Below are 22,826 nucleotides of genomic sequence, written 5' to 3'. Positions count from 1 at the left end.
ACAATCAGTAACCCGTGCCTGTCTTCTCCCCATATCCCTTGATTCCTCTAGCCCCTAGAGCTCTATCTAACTCTCTTTTAAATTCATCCAGTGAATTGGCCTCCACTGCCTTCTGTGGCAGAGAATTCCACAAATTCACAACTCTCTTCTCACCTCCGTTTTAAATGGCCTCTCCTTTATTCTTAAGACTGTGGCCCGTGGTTCTGGACTCCCCCAACGTTGGGAACATTTTTCCTGCATCGAGCTTGTCCAGTCCTTTTATAATTTTATATGTCTCTATAAGATCCCCTCTCAAATTTCTAAACTCCAGTGAATACAAGCCCAGTCTTTCCAATCTTTCCTCATATGACAGTCCCGCCATCCCAGGGATTAACCTTGTGAACCTACGCTGCACTGCCTCAATAGCAAGGATGTCCTTCTTCAAATTAGGAGACGAAAACTGCACACAATACTCCAGATGTGGTCTCACCAGGGCCTGATACAACTGCAGAAGGACCTCTTTACTCCTATACTCAAATCCTCTCGTTATGAAGGCCAACATGCCATTAGCTTTCTTCACTGCCTGCTCCACCTGCACGCTTACTTCTTTCTATCTGTTTTCCTATTTCTGGCATACTTTACATCCTATTCTAATTTTTTCTTCATTTATTGCCAAATCAAGGCAATCGGAGCTTTCCAAGGGGCGACCTCTGTCATCCAGGGAAGTTAAGTCTAAGATTTCTTCATACTCGTTATACGTTTGGGACACGCCAAGCTGTCTCCAGGGCCCTTTACCATGCAAAAACATTGCCTCATGGGTCCTTTTCAAATCTATCCCCTCTCACCTTAAACCTACATCCTCTAGTTTTAGACACCATACCCTGGGGGAAAAAACGCTTGACTATCTAGCCTCTCCTTATAACTCAAACCCTCAAGACCCATTTGATTAACATACTTGCAAAACTATATGTGTAGGAAAATAATTGCAGATGCTGGTACAAATCGAAGGTATCACAAAATGCTGGAGTAACTCAGCAGGTCAGGCAGCATCTCTGGAGAGAAGGAATGTGTGATGTTTCCGGTCGAGACTCTTCTTCAGACTGATGTCAGGGGGGGGCAGGACAAAGAAAGGATAATGGTGGAGACAGGAAGACAGTGGGAGATCTGGGAAGGGGGAGGGGGGAAGGGAGGGACAGAGGAGCTATCTAAAGTTAGAGAAGTCAATGTTCATACCACTGGGCTGTAAGCTACCCAAGCGAAATATGAGGTGTTGTTCCTCCAATTTGCGGTGGGCCTCACTATGACGCTGGAGGAGGCCCATGACAGAAAGGTCAGACTGGGAGTGGGAGGGGGAGTTGAAGTGCTCAGCCACCGGGAGATCAGGTTGGTTAAGGCGGACTGAGCCACCACACTCTAGTGTACCACCACACCTTCAAGTCACCTCATCAAAGAAACACAAATCAAAATCACGAGACATGTTTTCCCAGGCACAAAGCCATGCTGACTACAGGCCATTCCTGGGTAACAAATGGGTTTTGTTTTTCCAGATGACCATATATTGTCCATGCATTGGAAAATACACAAATATCACTTGATCTAGTAACCATACTTCCACAGTATTTTAATAAGTTACATTAAAAGCACAAAGGTCTTACAAAAACGTCAATTGCACAAGGTGACGAGAGAAAGAAAACCAGTGCTATTAGTAGGGACAAATATGTGTATGTACATTGGACTTTGAGATTTAAAAATATTACGGGAGCTCAATTGTATGTAGGGGCGACCATGAGTCAGATGTTTGTATCTTTGGGGACAGCACGCATCCCCAATCAGTCCCGTGATAATTAATGTGCATTTTATTAAATCTCTTACATAGGAATGTGGCAAGTAATTAATGCTTAAACAGATTACAGATACATTTACCTTGTTACAGCATATCCATGCATCTGAAAGAATCTGAGCAGTTCATGAGCTTTCTCCCTGTCCCGAGCTTTCTCTTTCGCTGTCAATGTATCATATGGCACCAGAAGTGGATGACTTCCTCCACCTAATTAAAAACAAATAAAGATATACATTGTAAGCAGAAGAAATGGGCAACAAAATAACAACATAAACAAACAGGAGTCAAGACATAAATTTAAAAAGCAGGCGACAAAATATTGCAGAATAAAAGAATTATAGGAATAACAAGTAGAGGGCTATGGGTGTGAGAAAGGAAGAAAATATAAAAATCTTTTTTGATTTCTTAAGCATATAGTTAATATAATAGTAACTATTATCAAATTTCCCTTCTATTCGTGAATTCTGGTATAGGCATTTGCTCAGCATGGCCGATTTGGGTGGAAGGGCCTGTTTCTATGGTGTAGGACACCATAACTCCAACTGAAGCAATCCAGGATGGACGTCAATCACGTAGAATCAAGCCTTGTGGCATCATCCCTTTTGAAATCGTATACTGAGCAACACTTGAGCTGGAAAATAAAAATCTGGAGGCGATATTTTTGTTCAGTAAGAAGCACCATGGAGGAGTTAGAGAATAGTTACAAAATTAGGGTTACATCTAAAAGAAAATTAAAATGAGTGTAAATGCAGTGGCAAGAGAAACTGAAGAAAAGGTGAATGGTGCCACGAGTAAAGACAGAGCATGAAGAATGTGAAAGGAGTAGAAAAAGAGGATATAACGGAAACAAAATGAGAAAGAATAAAGTGAAGATAGACACAAAATGCTGGAGTAACTCAGCGGCTCAGATAGCATCTCTGGAGCAAAAGGATGGGTGTTGTTTTGGGTTGGGACCCTTCTTCAGACTAAGCCTAAAGACTAAGCCTAAAGACTAAGTCTGAAGAAGGTTCCTGAACCAAAATGTCACCCATCCTTTTGCTCTAGAGATGTTGGCTGAATTTCTCAGTTACTCCAGCACTTTTGTCGATCTTTGCTATATATCTGCATCTGCAGTTCCTTTCTATACAAAGAATAAAGCAATTCAAGGATAATGAGGAGATAAAAACAGAGAGAAATTGAAAGTGTGTACAGCTACTGCAGGGGTTTGCCAGGTAAAAGCGTTAATGCAGTATGCGTCTGTGGGTTGATGGAAAATCACCTGGAGCATGGACTTTAAGTAACCCAGCACACGTAGCAGCGTGCAGCAAATTGTGAGGTGCGGCAGACATCATCAGCAGCAGCCGGGAACAATCTGGACGTTATAGTCACAGAGTAATACAGCTCGAAAACAGGCCCTTCGGCCCAACTTGTCCGTGCTGACCAAGACGGCATACTGGGTTAGTCCCATTTGCCTTCATTTGATCACATCCCCTTAAACCCTTCCTATCCATACATCTGTGCAATTCCTTTGGAAAGTATAAATTGTATAGCTTCCTCGGGCAGCTCATTCCAGATATGGACCACTTTCCTAGTGAAAACATTGCCACTGTGGTCCCTCTTAAATCTCTCAGTTGAAACCTACACCCTCGAGTTACAGAATCCTCTACCCTGGGAAAAAGAGTATTCATCTTATCCATGCCCTTCATGTTTTTGTACACTTCAATAAGGTCAGTTTTCTACACCCCAAAGAAGAAAACTACCAGCATATCCAGAATTAATCGATAACTCAAGGCTGCAAGTTCCTAGTGGATTTGTTCTGCACCCTTTCCAACTTAATGACATCCATCCTGTAGCTGAACACCCAGAACTGCCCACAGTATTGCCAGTGTGGTCTCACCAATGGTTTATATAGCTGTATCACGATGTCTCAACGTTTGGACTCAATATCATCCCAAAGAAGGCAAGCATGCCAAAGGCCTTCTTCATCCCACTCCCCACCAGACTTGCCACTTTCAGGGAACTACGCACCTGAACTCCTCGATATCTCTGTTCCACCACACTCTCCAGGGCTTTACATTTATTGTGTAAATCTTGCCTTCGTTTTGAATACCAAAATGGAACACCTCACAGTTATCAGAGTTAAATTCCTTTTCCCATTCCTTGACCCACCTTCCCAATTGATGGAGATCGTGCAGTGCACTTAGTTGTCCTTCCTTACTGTGCACTATGCCATCAATTCTGGTGTCATTTGCAAGGTTACTAATAATGGTAACCACATTGTCAGCCAAATCATTAAAGATATACAACAAACACCAGTGGATCCAACACTGACCCTGCAGTGCATATACATTCACCACCCAAAACGGTAATGTGTCTCAAATTCCAATCACCCCTGGGTGAAAACAATTCTTCCATAAATCACCTCTAAACCCCATACTCCTTACCTTCATTCTGCAGCCCAGAGTTTTAGCATATATGACAGTGGCATTTAAGAGACTTTGGAAAAACACATGGATATGCAGAGAATGGATAATATGAATTATGCACAAACAAATAAGGGTTGGTATTAGCATCATGTCCGGCACAAACATTGTGGCCTGTTCCTGTGCTGTACTGTTCTATGTTCAAGTTAATTTTTAACTGCATAGCAACATTGGTTTGAAGTTGACCCAAGGAATTTCAAAGGCCTGAAGTGTGAATCGTAATCTTTGCACCTGTAAAGTCTCCAAATTGATGTGGAAGATGTTGCTAAACATAGTGTAACCAATTAGCTTTTACACAAACAATTAAATAAAACTTGTGCTTATGTTACTATGACTGAAAATGTCATAAGATCATGTGATAGAAGCAGAATTAAGCCATTCGGCCCATCAAGGCTACTCTGCCATTTAATCATGGCTGATCTATCTCTCCCTCCTCATCCTATTCTCCTGCCCTCTCCCCATAACCCCTGACAGATAAATGCAACATATCTGTACATTATTTTAATGTATTTTGATCATATCATCTAACCTTTGGCTTGTAGCTCCAGCTTCTTCTTACGACCCCATGTGTTGTGGTAGTTTTCAGCAAGTTGCTCTGCCATTGACTGCAAAATACAAGAGTGCATTTTGGGGCAATTAACAAAGACTAACTTGTTAAAGAATGGATGTGAGCCATTTTGACAACATCTGCAGATATTTACGCAGTCATTGAGAAAGACTTAAAAGGAAAAGAGTGAAGAATGTATACACTGAAACTTGAACAATGAGAGGTCAGAGCTCTGAGAGCTCCTTAAAACAATGCAGTTTTTAAGTTATATCACTGTGACTCATCATTATTAAACTTCAACAATATGACAACCTCCATTATATCTGAGCACCATTTTATTCTAATTTGCACGTGGATAATTTAGCTCAGCCTCGTCAGCCATGCGACAGCAAGTCTGTTGACTCTGCCAGACATTGTGAAACAAACTTTAAACAACTTCCAGCAAATTCTTAAAAACATGGGAGGTAAGTGATATGGTAGAAGTAGCCACAGCTCCTGAATTGGCACAAAAATAGATACAAAATGTTTGAGTAACTCAGCGGTCAGCAGCATTCCTGGAGAACATGGATAGGTGATATTTCAGGTCAGAACCCTTCTTCAGACTGAGAAAGAAAGATGGGATAGAGAAGGAGCAGGTCAGAGCATCACCAGTAATAGGCGGGCACAAGTGAGGGGTTATTGGATAGACAGATTGTTGGACAAAGGCTACGGATAAAAAGGGAGGTGTGAGCTCGGGAGGATAAAGAGTTTGAATTGTTAACCTCAGGGATAGAAAAGTTGTGAATTGTGTAACCATTGGAAACAGATAGGTGGAGGGGCACGAAGGGGGAACGGGCGTGATGTCAGCCAGGCTTCAGTGCAATTGGGCGGGGGGGGGGGGGGGGATGAATTGGCCCCATTATTTCTGGACTGCAGTTAATACAATTAACTTCAAAGTTTGCAATTTTTAACAAGGCGTCTGGAACCAGTAAAAATAACAGCTTCTGAGCAGATAAAAAGTGAACCAGTTACATGCTGCAAAATAGAGAAATTAAAAAGCAGAAACAGGCTAGGGCTCCATACCTGCAACTCACGAGACAAAGTCATGTTCAACAGTTCGGGTGGCTGCGGATTGTAACCATGACTAGGATCATAGACGACCTGCAAGAGAAATTAATAAAGGGTAAAAACGTAATCCAAAAAAACTACTGACAGCATTGTGAAACAACAAACCTACGGAAATCTATTAAATCAAAGATTCTCAACAACTTCTCCTTTGACTCCTCTGTGATGGAAGGTGAAAAAAAGTTAATTCTCTCTCTTCTTTGTCCTCCAGCGGTCGGGGGCCTCTAATTTTCCGTTGACGAGACGATCTTGACTCCCGTAACCGGCAGTGGGCCTTCCGGGTCATCAAGCTTCTGCATCGGGGAGGAATCTCAGCTCCCCCGCGTTGGGCGATCTACCCCAGGTCAGGGCTAGTTGAACGTCGTGCGGCTTTTGGAGCATCCCGACGTCGGTCTCAACCCGAGACTGCGAGCTCCTTGATGTTAAAGTCCGCAGGCCGCGGTTGGAGCGTCGATCCCAGGCAAGGAATCGGCTCCGATGGTAAGTCCACGGCCCGCGGTGGGGCTCAAAGTCAGTCCCGGGCAAGGCCTCCAGCTCCATGACGTTAGGCCGCAGAGAGACCGGAGATACGATCCGGAAAACAATCGCATCTCCAGCAAGGTAAGTTTCCCCCGACCCCTCCCCCCCCCCCCACAGAAAACAAATCATACTTTCTAAACACACCAAAAATAACAAAAAAATGATGAAAAAGACAGACTGTAGGCGAGGCTGCCATTGTGGCGCCACCCGGTGGACAATAATCTGATTTGTCTCCCCTATCTCAGTCCCTGAAGCTCCAAAGGAACAATCCATGTTTGTCCAATCTCTCCTTTTGCCAACATTCTCTAATGCAGGAAACAATTAGGTGAACTTCTTCTGCACCCTCTTCACACCCCCACATCCTCCATGTTATGTGATGATCAGAACTGCACACAATACTGCAAATGCAGCCAAACTAATATTTTATACAATTGTAACATGACTTCCTGACTTTTATACTCTACATCCCCACTTTTGAAACCAGGCACGTATTATGCATTCTTTATCACTCCATCTACTCCATCTTCTTTTTATGGGGCTGTGGACTAGCACTCCAAGATCTTTCTGGACATCAATGCACCCAAGAGTCATATGAGGGGTCGGGCACAAGGCAAGGGCCGGGGCCAAGCGTTGGCAAGGGGACGGGGAAGAGCATTGGTGAGGTGGGGGGTAGGAGCAATCAACGAGCAGGTGGGGGGGGGGGGGGGGGCAGTGGTGATATGAGCTAGGACCAGGTCAGGAGCTCAGCATGGGTGCAGGTTGCGCAACAGTGATGATGTGCCAAGCAAGGCCACAGTATGGTAGACAGAACCCTCAGTAGCACAGTCTTTTTTCCCCAGGGTAGTGGGGTCCAAAGTTAGAGGGCATTGGTGAGAGGAGAAAGATTTAAAGAGGTCCCGAGGAATAACAAGAATAATCCCAAACAGAGGATGGTGGGATATTGATCAAGCTGCTAAAGGAAGGAGGCCATTCGGCCCTTCGAGCCAGCACCGCCATTCATTGTGATCATGGCTGATCATCCACAATCAGTAACCTGTGCCCAATCTCTCCCCATATCCCCTGATTCCACTAGCCCCCAGAGCTCTATCTAACTTATGAAAGGTTCAGAAGGATGTAGGCTAAACACAGGCAAATGCACAAGCTCAGGGTGGGAACTTCGTCGGCATGGAGGATTTGGGCGAAGGACCTGTTTCTCTGCTGAATAATTCTATGAATGACATCCTTGTTGAAAATGTTCAATAATTTTATTCAAGAACGTAGGATAAAAGCCCACTGAAGCATAAACACCAGAATCTGAGAAATTAAATAGCTTTATACGTGTTGTAAATTATAGGTTGTGTGAGCCGTGGTTTCAATATTAATTCAAATAATTGTAGCTGTGTAAAAAAAAGGTTAGCAACAAATGACTATAATCTCCACTTACCTGGGCGGACTGTGAAATCTTGCGAGTTTTCTTCTCTCCTTTCTCACTTTTTTCCACTCCCTCGCCCGCCTTTTCAAGTGTCCACTCCCAAGCAATCATCGCTTTTAGGGATTCTTTGATTGGCCATCTATAGATTTCTCGGTCCTAGAAATAAGGAAATATTTTAAAAGTTGCAACCCATGAACTTTTTTAAATAAAAATTACTCTGCTGTGGCAGTTTTTTAGACAGGTGAAGGAGTATGCACGATTAGACACCAGTTGAGTAATTTTTATACCTTTTCAGAGAATGTTTTGTATGGCCTTAACCATGGGTGTGTTCGAGCCTCTTCATCAATAATTTCACCAAAACTCCAGTTATTTTGTATCTAAATTTTAAAAAAAATATTGGTTAAAGTGCAGAATGTGATGCACACTCTTCAGAAGATCAGGTCAGAAGTGATAGGAGCAGAATTAGGCCATTTGACCCATCAAGTCTACTCCGCCATTAAATCATGGTTCATCCACAGGCACAATGGACATGATCTTCACCAAACAATAACTCTGATAAATGCATGGAGCAGCTCTAACCACAGGACATGGATTTTTTTTTAACATATTTAAAATCATCTGACTGTTAGTTGGGAGAGATTATGGGAAGATCCTCCTCACGATTGGCTGGCTGCTGAAATGTATCTTTATTTTATACATGACATTATTTCCCCAAATCTTTGTTGCTGCAGTACTGCCCCTTAACTCCAACAACATCCCTGCTGGATTGGAACTAATTTACAGAATTAATGGCAAATTGTTCAATCTTGTCACCTCCACTCCAGGAACAATATCACCACAACCTCACATGATATATTTCGTGTCATCACACAACTGTTTGCCAATAGCGAGCAAATGTTAGTACCTCGTTGTTGGCCTCTGCAAGATCCTTTACAGTGCATGTGTCATGCAGCATGATGTGGTTCACGATGTGGTTCACTGTGCAGTAAAATAAGGCACACATACCCGATTGTGCCCATGACCAGAGAGGTGAGGGTGAGGGAAGAGATGTTCATATAGAAACATAGAAAATAGGTGCAGGAGGAGGCCATTTGGCCCTTCGAGCCATTCATTGTGATCATGGCTGATCACCCACAATCATATATTGAAGACTTTCCAGCATGTGCGAGGATGTTGATGAGAGCAGGATCACTACACTTCCAGCACTAGTTAAGGGTGAGGCAGAACTGGTGGCTCAATGTTACAGGGTGCTTCAGGAGAGACAGAGATGGGGATAAAAGACGAGTGGGTGTTGCATTGTTGGTCAAGGAGGATGTCACAGCAGTGGTCAGAGGTGACATTATAGACAATTTGTCTACTGAGGCTATATCGGTGGAACTGAGGAACAAGAAAGAGATGATCACCTTGTTGGGAGTGCACTACAGACCCCCAAATAGTCAAAAGGAATTTGAAGAACAAATACGCCAGGAGACTGCAGGCAGCTATAGGTCTAATAACATTGTTGTAGTAGAGGTTTTAACATTCCCAATATTGTCAGTGTGAAAGGTGGAATTTATCAAATGTGTTCTGGAACGTTTCCCCCAGCATACTGGCAAGGGCAACGCTTGAACTAGTCATGGAAAATTGAGGAGGGGGCAAGTGGATGAAGTGTTTATGGATGAGCCTTTTGGGACCAGCGACCACTGTTTTATTAGGTTTTAAATAATTATGGACAGAGACAGAGCAGGCCCACGGGTTACATTCTAAATTGGGGAAGGCCAACTATGAAGGCAAACGGACAGGAGCTCACTCAAGTTGATTGGAGCAGGTTGTTTAAAGGAATAGGAATGACACGAAAGTAGGTTATTTTTAAAAGTGTGCTTACAGGAGTCCAGGACATGCATATTTCTGTTAGTGAAGGGCAAGGCAAGTGAGTGTAACAAAGCTTGGATGACAGACACAAAATGCTGGAGTAAATCAGTGGGACAGGCAGCATCTCTGGATTGAAGGAATGGGTGACATTTTGGGTAGAGACCCTTCTAATCACTGGCAGCACAGTCTACTTCTGCACAGTAAAGACTTTGTCTTTCTGACAGTGTTCAATAATATCTTCAGTGCAATGTTGCACACGTTCCAAACAAAGCTCCAAAAGTGTTGACGGCACAACATGACAACATCTCATGTGCCTCTTCATGTGAAAATAACATTCAGGATCATTAGGGAGTCTCACAACAAGTATCCAGCAGAAGTTTTAGTAACATGAAACAACCATTATCAGGCTTCTGTCACGGAAACAATTGAATTCCCCTGCATCTGACTTATTTTTATTGACAATTCCTCTTGCCATTTTAAAAGCTATCTGCAAAAGAACTAGAAAAGTCACGAGTGTCACGGATTTGGCTAGGAGCAAATGGAATCCAAGAGCCTAGAGGCCAGTCTTTCATTATGTACCTTCAGATCTATTATTCAGATCCTGCTTCTCTTGTGGACAGTTTCTTACCTGGGTCACCTGGATCTTCCACAGCTCCCAATGAGGGACTGCCTTTGTGCTAAGGTTGTGCTACACCACAAAACTCTGAAAAGTCTCACAAGAGTATTTCCACCAGCCAAATATTAGAATTAAAATTGGACAAAAGGGATACAAACTATCGTTGACAGGTGCTAGACTATACAATTGGGAGGGGACCATAGAACGGTACAGTGGAGGAACATGCCCTTCAGCCCACAATGTTTGTGCCAAACATGATGCCAAGTTAAACTGATCTCATCTGCCTGTAAATGATCCATATCCCATCATTCCTTGCACTTGTATGTGCCTATCACCTCTGGCAATACAATCCAGGCCCTCACTACTTTCTGTGTGAAAAACGTGCCCCGCACATCTGCATTAAACTTTCTCCCTCTCAGAGAAACATAGAAAATAGGTGCAGGAGGAGGCCATTCGGCCCTTCGAGCCAGCACCACCATTCATTGTGATCATGGCTGATCGTCCCCAATCAATAACCCGTGTCTGCCTTCTCCCCATATCCCTTGATTCCACTAGCCCCTTGAACTCTATCAAACTCTCTCTTAAATCCATCCAGTGATTTGGCTTCCACTGCCCTCTGTGGCAGAGAATTCCACAAATTCACAACTCTCTGGGTGAAAAAGTTTTTTCTCACCTCAGTTTTAAAGGGCCTCCCCTTTATTCTAAGACTGTGGCCCCTGGTACTGGATTCGCCCAACATTGGGAACATTTTTCCTGCATCTAGCTTGTTCAGTCCTTTTATAATTTTATATGTTTCTATAAGATCCCCTCTCATCCTTCTAAACTCCAGTGAATACAAGCCTAGTCTTTCCAATCTTTCCTCATATGTCAGTCCTGCCATCCCAGGGATCAATCTCGTGAACCTACGCTGCACTGTCTCACATACAAGGATGTCTTTCCTCAAATTAGGAGACCAAAACTGTACACAATACTCCAGATGTGGTCTTATCAGGGCCCTATACAACTGCAGAAGAACCTCTTTACTCCTATACTGAAATCCTCTTGTTATGAAGGCCAACATGCCATTAGCTTTCTTCACTGCCTGCTGTACCCGCACGCCAACTTTCAGTGACTGGTGTACAAGGACACCCAGGTCTCGCTGCACCTCCCCCTTACCTAACCTAACTCCATTGAGATAATAATCTGCCTCCTTGTTTCTGCCGCCAAAGTGGACAACCTCACATTTATCTATATTATACTGCATCTGCCACGCATCTGCCCACTCACTCAACCTGTCCAGGTCACCCTGCAACCTCCTAACATCCTCTTCACAGTTTACACTGCCACCCAGCTTTGTGTAATCCGCAAACTTGCTAGTGTTGCTCCTAATTCCCTCTTCCATTAATATATATGGTAAACAGTTGCGGCCCCAACACCGAGCCTTGCGGCACTCCACTCGCCACTGCCTGCCATTCTGAAAAGGACCTGTTTACTCCTACTCTTTGCTTCCTGTCTGCCAACCAATTTTCTATCCATGTCAACCATGTGCTCTAATTTTAGTCACCAATCTCCTGTGTGGGACCTTATCAAAGGCTTTCTGAAAGTCTAGATACACCACATCCACTGGCTCCCCATCATCCATTTTACTTGTCACGTCCTCAAAAAATTCCAGAAGATTAGTCAAGCATGATTTCCCTTTCATAAATTCATGCTGACTTGGACTTATCCTTTTACTGCTATCCAAATGCACCGTTATTACCTCTTTAATAATTGACTCCAGCATCTTTCCCACCACCGAAGTCAGGCTAATTGGTCTGTAATTCCCCGTTTTCTCTCTCGCTCCTTTCTTGAAAAGAGGGATAACATTAGCTATCCTCCAATCCACAGGAACTGATCCTAAATCTATTGAACATTGGAAAATGATCACCAATGCGTCCACTGTTTCTAGAGCCACCTCCCTGAGTACCCTGGGATGCAGACCATCAGGCTCAGGGGATTTATCATCCTTCAGTCCCATTTGTCTACCCAATACTATTTCTCACCTAATGAAAATTTCTTTCAGTTCCTCTACCCCCCTAGATCCTCTGTCCTCCAGTACATCTGGGAGATTGTTTGTGTCTTCCTTAATGAAGACAGATCCGAAGTACCTGTTCAACTCTTCTGCCTTTTCCTTGTTACCCATAATAATTTCACCCGTGTCTGCCACATTTGACTTTGCTACTCTTTTTCTCTTAACATATCTAAATAAGCTTTTACTGTCCTTTATATTCTTGGCCAGCTTCCCCTCGTACTTCATCTTTTCTGTTTTGTTACCTTCTGTTGTCCTATGAAAGTTTTCCAATCCTCTGGCTTCCGGCTACTCTTTGCTGCGCTATAGTTAAAAAATGCCCTCTAGTGTTGGATATTTCCACAATAGAAAAAAGATTCTGACTGTCTACCCGATCTAAGCCTCTCATAATTTTATATACTTCTATCAAGTCTCCCCTCATCCGCCGACATTCCATAGAAAACAATCCAAGTCTATCCAATCTCTGTCTGTAGCTGAAAGCCTCTAATCCCGGCAGCATTCTGGTGAACCTCCTCTGCACCCACTGCAAATCCTCCACATATCTCCTGTAATAGGGCAAACAGAACTGCATGCAATACTCCATATGCAGCATAAGAAAAGTCCAATAGATGTTGGAAGGAACTGAACTTAAACTGAGTTTAAACTGGTTTAAACTGAAGATAGACACAAAATGAGTAACTCAGCCGGACAGGCAGCATCACTGGATAGAAGGAATGGGTGACGTTTTGGGTCGAGACCCTTCTCCAGACTGAGTCAGGGGAGAGAGAGATACAGAGATCAGGAAGTCTAAGGTGTGAAAATGAGACATTGGGGATGGAGATCAATGAATATGTAGAATAGATAATTGCTAGCCAGGAGAAGGTAATAACAAAGCAGAGATAAAATGTAAACGAGGACAGTCAGACTAGTCGGAGAACTGGGAAGGGGGGAGGGATGGAGAGGGAAGGCAAGGGTTACTTGAAGTTAGAAGTCAATATTCATATCTCTGGGGTGTAAGCTGCCCAAGCGAAATATGAGGTGTTGTTCCCCCAATTTGCGCTGGACCTCCCTCTGACAATGGAAGCCAGTGTGGAAATGGGAGGGGAGCTGAAGTGTTTAGCAACTGGGAAATTAGGGTTAGGCAGACTGAGTGAAGGTGTTCAGTGAACCAATTGCCGAGTCTGAGCTTGTCTTGCCGAGTCTCGCCGATATATAGGAGTCCACACCTAGAACAGTGGATACAGTAGATGAGGTTGGAGGAGGTAGGGCTTGTTTATATTTTCTATCTCTAAATTAAACTAAACCCATCTAACTTTCCCCAGTCATTTACATATGTCATAAATAGTATGTTCTCAGCACAAATCCCTGTGGAACTCCACTGGTCACAGACCTCCAGTCAGAAAATCGGCCTTTCACCACAACACTCTATCTTCTATGAATAAGTCAGTTCTGATCGCATACAATCAAGTCATCGTGAATCTCGTACATCTTAATCTTATGGATCGGCCTTCCATGAAAGACTTTATCAAAAGCCTCACTAAAATCCATGTATACAACATCCATTGTTCTACCTTCATCAATCTCCTTCAATACCTCCTCAAAAAACTCAATCAAATTAGCAAGACACGACCAGCTGTGTATAAAACCATGTTGGCTATCCCTAATTAGCCCATTCTTTCCCATTGCAATTGGGAGCAAATGTTATCTCGAAGAATTCTCTCCAATAGTTTCCCTACCACTGACATTAGGGTCACCGGCCTATAGTTCCCTGGATTCTCTCTACTTCCCTTCTTAAACAAAGCAACAATATTTGCCACCCTCCAGTCCTCCGGGACTTCGCCTGTGGCTAGAGAAGAAACAAAGATCCACATCAAGGCCCCGCAATCTCCAGTCTTGCCTCGCTCAATAACCTGGGATAGATCTCATCAGGTCCTGGGGGCATCCCCTTAATGCTCAAAGAGTCAAAGCCCCTTCTTAATCTCAAACTGCTCCAGCAAATCTGTTCCTCCACACAGATCTTGCTGTCCTCCAAGTCCTACCCCTCGGTGAATACTGATACAAAGTACTCATTTAGTATCTCACCTACATCCTCCAACCCCAGCATAGATTCCCTCCTTTATCCTTGAGCGGTCCTGCCTTCTCCCTGGTCGCCCTGTTCTTTTTGACATGGGTGTAAAAAGCCATAGGATTTTGCTTAATCCGACTTGCCAGAATTAAAAGCCATTTTTATACATTTTGGTTTCACCATGTAGAAATTACAGCTGTCATACATAGTCCCCCCATTTCAGGGCATAATAATGTTTGGGACACATGGCTTCACGGGTGTTTGTAATTGCTCACGTGTGTTTAATTGCCTCCTTAATGCAGGTATAAGAGAACTCTCAGCACCTAGTCTTTGCACCTGTCCGACAGATCAGAAACACTCTTCAGGAGTCAGGTGTTGATTTGTCAATGACCAGTGTCTGCAGATGACTTCATCAACAGAATACAGAGACTACGCTGCAAGATGCAAACCACTGGTTAGCCGCAAAAATAGGATGGCCACGTTACAGTTTGCCAATAAGTACTTAAAAGAGTAACCACAGTTCTGGAAAAAGGTCTTGTGGACAGATGAGACGAAGATTAACATATCAGAGTGATGGCAAGAACAAAGTATGGAGGAGAGAAGGAACTGCCCAAGATCCAAAGCATACCACCTCATCTGTGAAACACAGTGGTGGGGGTGTTATGACCTGGGCATGTATGGCTGCTGAAGGTACTGGCTCACTTATATTCATTGATGATACAACTGCTGATGGGAGTTGCATAATGAATTCTGAAGTGTGTAGACACATCCTATCTGCTCAAGTTCAAACAAATGCCTCAAAACTCATTGGCAAGACAAGACAGCAAGACAATGATCCCAAACATACTGCTGAAGCAACAAAGGAGTTTTTCAAAGCTAAAAAATGGTCAATTCTTCAGTAGCCAAGTCAATCACCCGATCTGAACCAATTGAGCATGGCTTTTATATGCTGAAGAGAAAACTGAAGGGGACTAAACATATAAAATAGGTGCAGGAGGAGGCCATTTGGCACTTTGAGCCAGCACCGCCATCCATTGTGATCATGGTTGAACATCTACAATCAGTAACCTGTGCCTGCCTTCTCCCTATATCCCTTGATTCCACTAGCCCCCAGAGCTCTATCTAACTCTCTTTTAAATTCATCGAGTGAATTGGCCTCCATCTGTGTTTGAGAATTCCACAAATTCACAACTCTTTGAGTGAAACAGTTTCTTCTCACCTCAATTTTAGATGGCCTCCCCTTTATTCTTAGACTGTGGCCCCTGGTTCTGGACTCCCCCAACAATGGGAACATTTTTCCTGCATCTAGGTTGTCTAGTCCTTTTATAATTTCAAACGTCTCCATAAGATCCCCTCTCATCCTTCTAAACTCCAGTGAATACAACCCGTCTTTCCAATCTTTCCTCGTATGACAGTCCCTCCGTCCCAGGGATTAACCTCGTGAACCTACGCTGCACTGCCTCAATAGCAAGGACGTCCTTCCTCAAATTAGGAGACCAAAACTGCACACAATACTCCAGATGTGATCTCACCCGGGCCCTATACAACTGCAGAAGGACCTCGGCTCCTGTACTCAAATTCTCTCGTTATGAAGGCCAATATGCCATTAGCTTCCTTCACTGCCTGCTGTACCGCATGTTTACTTTTAGTGACTGGTGTACAAGGACACCCAGGTCTCGGTGCACTTCCCCTTTACCTAATCTGACACCATTGATATAATAATCTGCCTCCTTGTTTTTGCCACGAAAGTGGACAACCTCACATTTATCGACATTACACTGCATCTGCCATGCATCCTCCCACTCACTCAACCTGTCCAAGTCACCCTGCAACCTCCTAACATCCTCTTTGCAGTTCACACTGCCACCCAGCTTTGTGTCATCTGCAAACTTGCTAGTGTTACTTCTAATTCCATCATCTAAATCATTAATATATATTGTAAATAGTTGCGGCCCCAGCACTGAGCATTGCGGCACTCCACTCTCCACTGCCTGCCACTCTGAAAAGGACCCATTTATTCCTACTCTTTGCTTCCTGTCTGCCAAATAATTCTCTATCCATGTCAATACCCTACCCCCAATACCATGTGCTCTAATTTTGCTCACCAACCTCTCGTGTGGGACCTTATCAAAGGTCTAGATACACTACATCCACTGGCTTTCCTTCATCATTTTACTTGTCACATCCTCAAAAAATTCCAGAAGATTAGTCAAGCAGGATTTCCCATTCATAAATCCATGCTGACTTGGACCAATCCTTTTGCTGATATCCAAATGTGCTGTTATTATCTCATTAATAATTGACTCCAGCATCTTCCCCACCACCGATGTCAGGCTAACTGGTCTATAATTCCCCGTTTTCTCTCTCGCCCCTTTCTTGAAAAGTGGGATAACATTAGCAACCCTCCAATCCGCAGGAGCTGATCCCGAATCTATTGAACATTGGAAAATGATCACCAATGCGTACACGATTTATTGAGCCACTTCCTTGAGTACCCTGGGATGCAGACCATCAGGCCCTGTGGATCTATCAGCCTTTAGTCCCATCAGTCTACCCAATACTATTTCTCGCCTAATGCAAATTTTTGTCAGATGCTCTGTCTCCCTTGACCCTGTCCTCTAGTACATCTGGGAGATTGTTTGTGTCTTCCTTAGTGAAGACAGATCCGAAGTACCTGTTCAACTCTTCCTTGTTACCCATAATACTTTCACCCGTTTCTGCCTTCAAGGGACCCCCATTTGTCTTTACTAATCTTTTTCTCTTAACATACCTAAAGAAGCTTTTACTGTCTTTCTTTATATTCTTAGCTAGCTTCGCTTTGTACCTCATCTTTTCAGCCCATATTGCCCTTTTTGCTATCTTCTGTTGTCCTTTGAAAGTTGCCCAATTCGTAACAAGGACGGAGCCACGGTTACCTCTTACTCCCCTTAGAACCCTCGCCCCCAAAACAGGCATAAGCTAAAGATGGCTGCAATAAGGCCTGGTTGAGCATCACCAGACAAGACACCCAGCAACTGGTGATGTCCATGAATCGCAGACTTTAAGCAGTCATTGCATGAAAAGGATATGCAACAAGATACTAAACATGACTACTTTCATTTACATGACATTGCTGTGTAATTATGGTGCCCCGAAATGGGGGGACTGCTGTAATTTCCACATGGTGAAACCAAAATGTATAAAAATGGCCTTTATTAAAATCTGACAATGTGCACTTTAACCATATGTGATTGTTTCTATTACAAATCCCAAACAGAGGCAAATAAATAAATTTATTTGGGTCTTTGTCCCAAACATTATGGAGTACACTGTCCGTGTGAAGGAACTGCAGGTGCTGGTGAACCAAAGATAGACAAAATGCTGGAGTAACTCAACGGGATAGGCAGCATCTCTGGAGAGAAGGAATGGGTGACGCTTCGGGTCGAGACCCTTCTTCAGACTGACATCAGGGGGAAGGGAGGTAGATAGATAAGGAAGTGTGAAGGTGTGAATACAGGGCAAAGAGAATGAAGATCAAGGAAAATGTAGAATAGATCATTGTTAGTTGGGTGAAAATAACAACAAAGCAAACAGAGATAAAATATAGTCGGAGGCAGTAAGACTGGCTGGAAAACTAGGAAGGGGGAGAGATGGAGGGAGAGGGAAAGCAAGGATTACTTGAAATTAGAGAAGTCAATGTTCATACTGCTGGGGTGTAAGCTGCCCAAGCTAAATATGAGGTGCTGTTCCTCCAATTTGTGCTGGGCATCACTCTCTGACAATTGAGGAGGCCCAGGACAGTAAGGTCAATGTGGGAATGGGAGGGGGAGTTAAAGTGTCCAGCAACCAGGAGATTAGGTAGGTTCAGACGGACTGCGTAGAGGTGTTCAGCGAAACGTTCGCCAAGCCTGCGTTTGGTCTCGCCGATATACAGGAGTCCACACCTAGAAGAGATAGGTGGATACAGATGGGGGGTGGGGGTGAATGGCAGATGGAGTAAGTGCCAAAGCCCAGAGGTGAAGAGGAGAAAAAAGGGTGTCAGAGAAGGAAAGAAGAGGAGTGAAGTGTAAGGCCGAAGCAAAGGAAGGGACACCATATCCAAGATATTGAAGATGTTATCTTTCTTCAGTGTACTGCTATTGTGAATGAAATGCTCAACTTTCGCTCCTCTGAGTCCCGCAGTTATGTTCTCTCATCCCTTCCCTTCAACTTGCATTCTGTCTGCCAGGGCCTGCTGGACCTCCCGGTTGCTAACCATTTAACTCCCTTTTCCATTCCAATCTTGCTGTCCTTGGACTCCTCCATTGCCCAAGGGAGGCTATACGCAACCTCGAAGAACAGCATCTCAAAATCCGCTTGGGTAGCTTACTGCCCAATGGTACGAACTTTAAATTCTCCAATTTCAAGTAAACTCCCTCCCCCTCTTTCCCTTGCCCCCCTCCCCCTATCATTTCTGCCACCACCCAAATTACCCTGCTCCTGTTCACTCGTTCATATACTCATCTCCCATCTCTATGTCTCAAATATCCCTTATTCACCCTCAAATTTCGCCTGTCTCCTTCCCTCATATCCATCATTCTGGCTTTACAATTCACTAGGAACATAGAACAGCACAGAAACAGGCCCTTCAGCCCACAATGTTTGTGCCAAACATGATTTCAAGACCCTCTGTTACCTGCTTGCATATAATCCAAAAGCCTCTTAAATGTCACTGCTGTCTCACCTTGTTGGCAGGTGCCTGGAAACCTCTGGCAGCCCGTTCCAGACACCCACCACTCTCTGTGTAAAAACACTTGCCCCACATCTCCTTTAAACCTTAACCATCTCACCGTAAAACTATTTTCTCTAGTATTTGATATTTCCATCCGACAATGAGTCTGAAGTAGGGTTCCAACCCAAAACATTGCCTGCCCATTTCCCTTCAGGGATACTGCTTGACCTTCTGAGTCCCTTAAGCACTTTGTTTTATGATTAAGAAAGTAAGTTTTAGTTCACCTTTGACCTTGATCTTTTTTTTGGTGTGATCATATTACAAGTCCTAGAACAAAGGCTGTATTGTAAACTGCCATAGAGTTCACACAAACAGTGATCAACTAAAATCAAATATATTACAAACCTTCTGCAGAGATTAGTGTTTATCATAATGCAAGTATCTGATTGATGATGATATATTCCTGTAGTAAACTATATATCATTAACTTAAAAACAGCTGAAATATCCTACCTTCTCGAAAGCCCACTTGTCATGTGTATACTCTGCATACTTGTTGATTATGGGGTCCAATTTTTCAGGAATTATGACACTGTAAAAGTCACATATTATCAAACAGTTTGATTCACAAATGAAGTTTTAGAAAATCTGCTGTCCATAAAATATCTTCCTTATCTATTATTCATGAGCAAACCTTAACATTTCCCAAAACTAAGCTGCTCTCAATATCTCATTCACCGAAAATGCCATATCTTACTAATTTTTTATGCATATTCATCCATTTCTGTTTAATCATTTTGCAGTTATTATTTCTGTCCCTTTAATAATTGGTACATACTTGCAGAGCACTATTATGGTATGGCAAAACCTAGGTTGAAATGCAATTTAAAAATGATAATCTCATCAGAATGCACAGAACATAAGAGTTGAACATAAAGCATGCAGTAATGGGCCCTTCAGCCATCATGTCTTAAGCCAATCTAAACAAATATCATGTCTTTATCACGCTACTCCCTGTCTGTTCAGGAGCCGATCTAAATACCTCTTAAATATTGCTATCTGTTTCTATCACCATCCCTGACACATGTTCCAGGCACCTACCTCTCTCTGTGTAAATAACTTGTCCCATGAATTTCCTTTACACTTTCTCTCTCTCACCTTAAACCAATGCCATGTTACTGCTGTTGGGCTTGACTGAGCCTTAATCTTCTCCTCATTGACTCCACCTGTCTGCCATACTATTTTACACCCTCCCAAATAGCACTCGCGAACATCCTTGCAAGGAAATTGGTACCCCTCCAGATTAGGTGTGAGCTATTTTTCTTATACAGGTCCCAACTGCCCTAATGATCCAGGTATCTGAAGCACTGCCTCTTACACCAGTTCTTTATCCAAGTATTCAACTATACCATCTTCCAATTTCTGTCTCCAGTAGCACATGGCACAGGAACTATACTTAAGATTACAATCCTGGAGTCCTGGAGGACCCAGCAGTGCGGGGTGCCAAGAACGGAAGGGGACCCGGGTGTGAGGGGCTGCTGCCACTTGTGGTGGCAGGCAGTAGATGGGACTGTTCACAGAACTTTTGCAACTTTGTTGGCGCCAAAACGTGGCAACGCTTATGTACTGCCGAGATCAGGTCTGCCTTAGGATTTTACCCGGTTGTATGCAAAACAAAGCATTTCACTGTACCTAGGTACATGTGACAATAAAGTATGGCCACAGTTTAAGGATAAGGGGTAGGCCATTTAGAACGGAGACGAGGAAAAACATTTTCAGTCAGAGAGTTGTAAATCTATGGAATTCTCTGTCTCAGAAGGCAGTGGAGACCAAGTCTCTGAATGAATTCAAGACAGAGCTAGATAGAGCTCTTAAGGATAGCGGAGTCAGGGGGTATGGGGAGAAGGCAGGAATGGGGTACTGATTGAGAATGATCAGCCCTGATCACATTGAATGGTGGTGCTGGCTCGAAGGGCCGAATGGCCTACTCCTGCACCTATTGTCTATTGTATCATTGAATCACTGAATTGAATCACAAACATCCTATTTAACTTTGCAAGACCTCATATCTCTTCCTGCTATATGATTGGTACCAAAATGGACCACAATCTCTGCCCACTCCCCTTTCCATTTCAGTCGGTTTTGTAATAGAGTGGTTTTCTTTTTAAATTAGAAAATCCAGGTTAGTTTTTAAGCTGAGGGTTTGAGGAATTGTGAGTGAGGGGAAATCCCTTCCCCAGCATTTTGGAAAATAGTAGTTTTTCTAGTTGTCAGTCCTCTGTTCTGTTAAGTTTCCAAAAGTAATAGTGTCATCCTTCATTGACTATCCTTCATTACCTGCATTCCATGATCAATGCTGCCAATAAACACACTAAGCTGTTATGTTGGAACAAATTCCTTACTAAATGGGAAATCGAACATTTACATCGATAATAGATAATACGATCTATTATCGTATTATTCATATCACAAATTATACAGCAAAACGCTGATAATCGACCATCTGAGCATTTGGAAACCCTGATGGTTTGGCAGCTAGCTCATAATGTAATGTGCTCCCTTCCATTCACTGGGGCCCTGGTTATAGAGTCAGAGTTATGCAGTATGGAAACAGGACCTTCGGGTATTCCATGCCAACCAAGATGCCCAGCTGAGCTAGTTGCGTCTGCCTGTGTTTGTCCCATATCATCTCTCTAAACTTTCCCTCTGCATGTACATGTCAAAATATTTTTTAAATGTAACTGTACTCCCCGCTACCACCTCCTCTGGTAGCTTGCTCCATATACCCATCGCATTATGTGTAAGGAACATATCCCTCGGGTCCCCTTTAAATCTTCCCCTTCTAACCTTAATCCTGCGCCCTTCAGTTTTAGACTCCCCTATCCTAGGAAGACAACTGTGACCATTTCTATTTCCCTCGTGATTTTATGTACCTTGATAAGGTCCCCTCAGCCTCCTATATCCCAGCTATCCAGCCACTCCTTAAAATTCAAGCCCTCCAGTCCTGGCAACATTCTTTCAAATCTTCCCTGCACCATTTGCAGCTTAATTACATCCTGCATAGTACGAGGCAACCAAAACCACACATACTCCAAGTGCTGTCTCACCACCTTGTGCAGCTGTTACATGACGTCCTAATTGATATTTTCTGTGCCCTGACTGATGAATTGAAGCATGGCAAACGCCTTCTTCATCATCCTGCCTATCTTGATTCTATGCTCTCGCAGTCCTTCCCACACTCACTTTCACTTACAGAGGGCCTGATTCCTCCACTCTCCTTAAAATGACCAGGGTGCCATTTCCTGTGCTCCTTTTACAATTCCCAAAGTGGCTAGAAAATGTCTTAAAGTGAATTAAAAAACTGCTGGATATGAATAGAATCCAATAGTCTGGAAAAACTACTAACCCAGCATCAAAATCCTGAGTGTGCCAGATTATTGGAATTTTATTCGTTCAACAAAGTCTGAAATGTAACTGAGACTACGATTAAAACAATTCATACTTCAAAGTGTCCACAGGTTTAGGGTCAAAGTTGCCTTCTGAATCCACTGAAGCTTTCTTCTCAACCTTGGAGGAATAGCTGGCATCAACGTAATCTGGAGCGAGTGCACCAGCTATCCCACAGAGGCACTGCATCACCGTCTTGAACAAGTCAGAATCATATCTCTGTAAAATACACATCATTATTGTATTTATATTTCAACTACATTAATTCAA

General features: G+C 43.3%; 1 protein-coding gene across 5 annotated transcripts in view; it reads right to left on the bottom strand.

Moving 5' to 3' along the window:
- LOC144611871 (ryanodine receptor 1-like) overlaps positions 1–22,826 on the bottom strand; it is a 479,550-nt gene that overhangs the window by 164,392 nt on the left and 292,332 nt on the right. For all 5 annotated transcript variants that reach the window (XM_078431182.1, XM_078431183.1, XM_078431185.1 and 2 more), the window contains exons 52-58: positions 22,612–22,775; positions 19,623–19,701; positions 8,150–8,239; positions 7,875–8,018; positions 5,891–5,968; positions 4,811–4,886; positions 1,903–2,026 (exon numbers count right to left, since the gene is read on the bottom strand). In XM_078431182.1, coding sequence (XP_078287308.1) covers positions 1,903–2,026; positions 4,811–4,886; positions 5,891–5,968; positions 7,875–8,018; positions 8,150–8,239; positions 19,623–19,701; positions 22,612–22,775 — 755 coding nt within the window. The remainder of the gene's footprint in view (positions 1–1,902; positions 2,027–4,810; positions 4,887–5,890; positions 5,969–7,874; positions 8,019–8,149; positions 8,240–19,622; positions 19,702–22,611; positions 22,776–22,826) is intronic.

The sequence above is a fragment of the Rhinoraja longicauda genome, chromosome 41, assembly GCF_053455715.1.
Source record: "Rhinoraja longicauda isolate Sanriku21f chromosome 41, sRhiLon1.1, whole genome shotgun sequence".
Taxonomy (NCBI): domain Eukaryota; kingdom Metazoa; phylum Chordata; class Chondrichthyes; order Rajiformes; family Arhynchobatidae; genus Rhinoraja; species Rhinoraja longicauda.
Note: the sequence above shows the minus strand (reverse complement) of the source record. Positions and strands in the feature narration are given on the sequence as shown.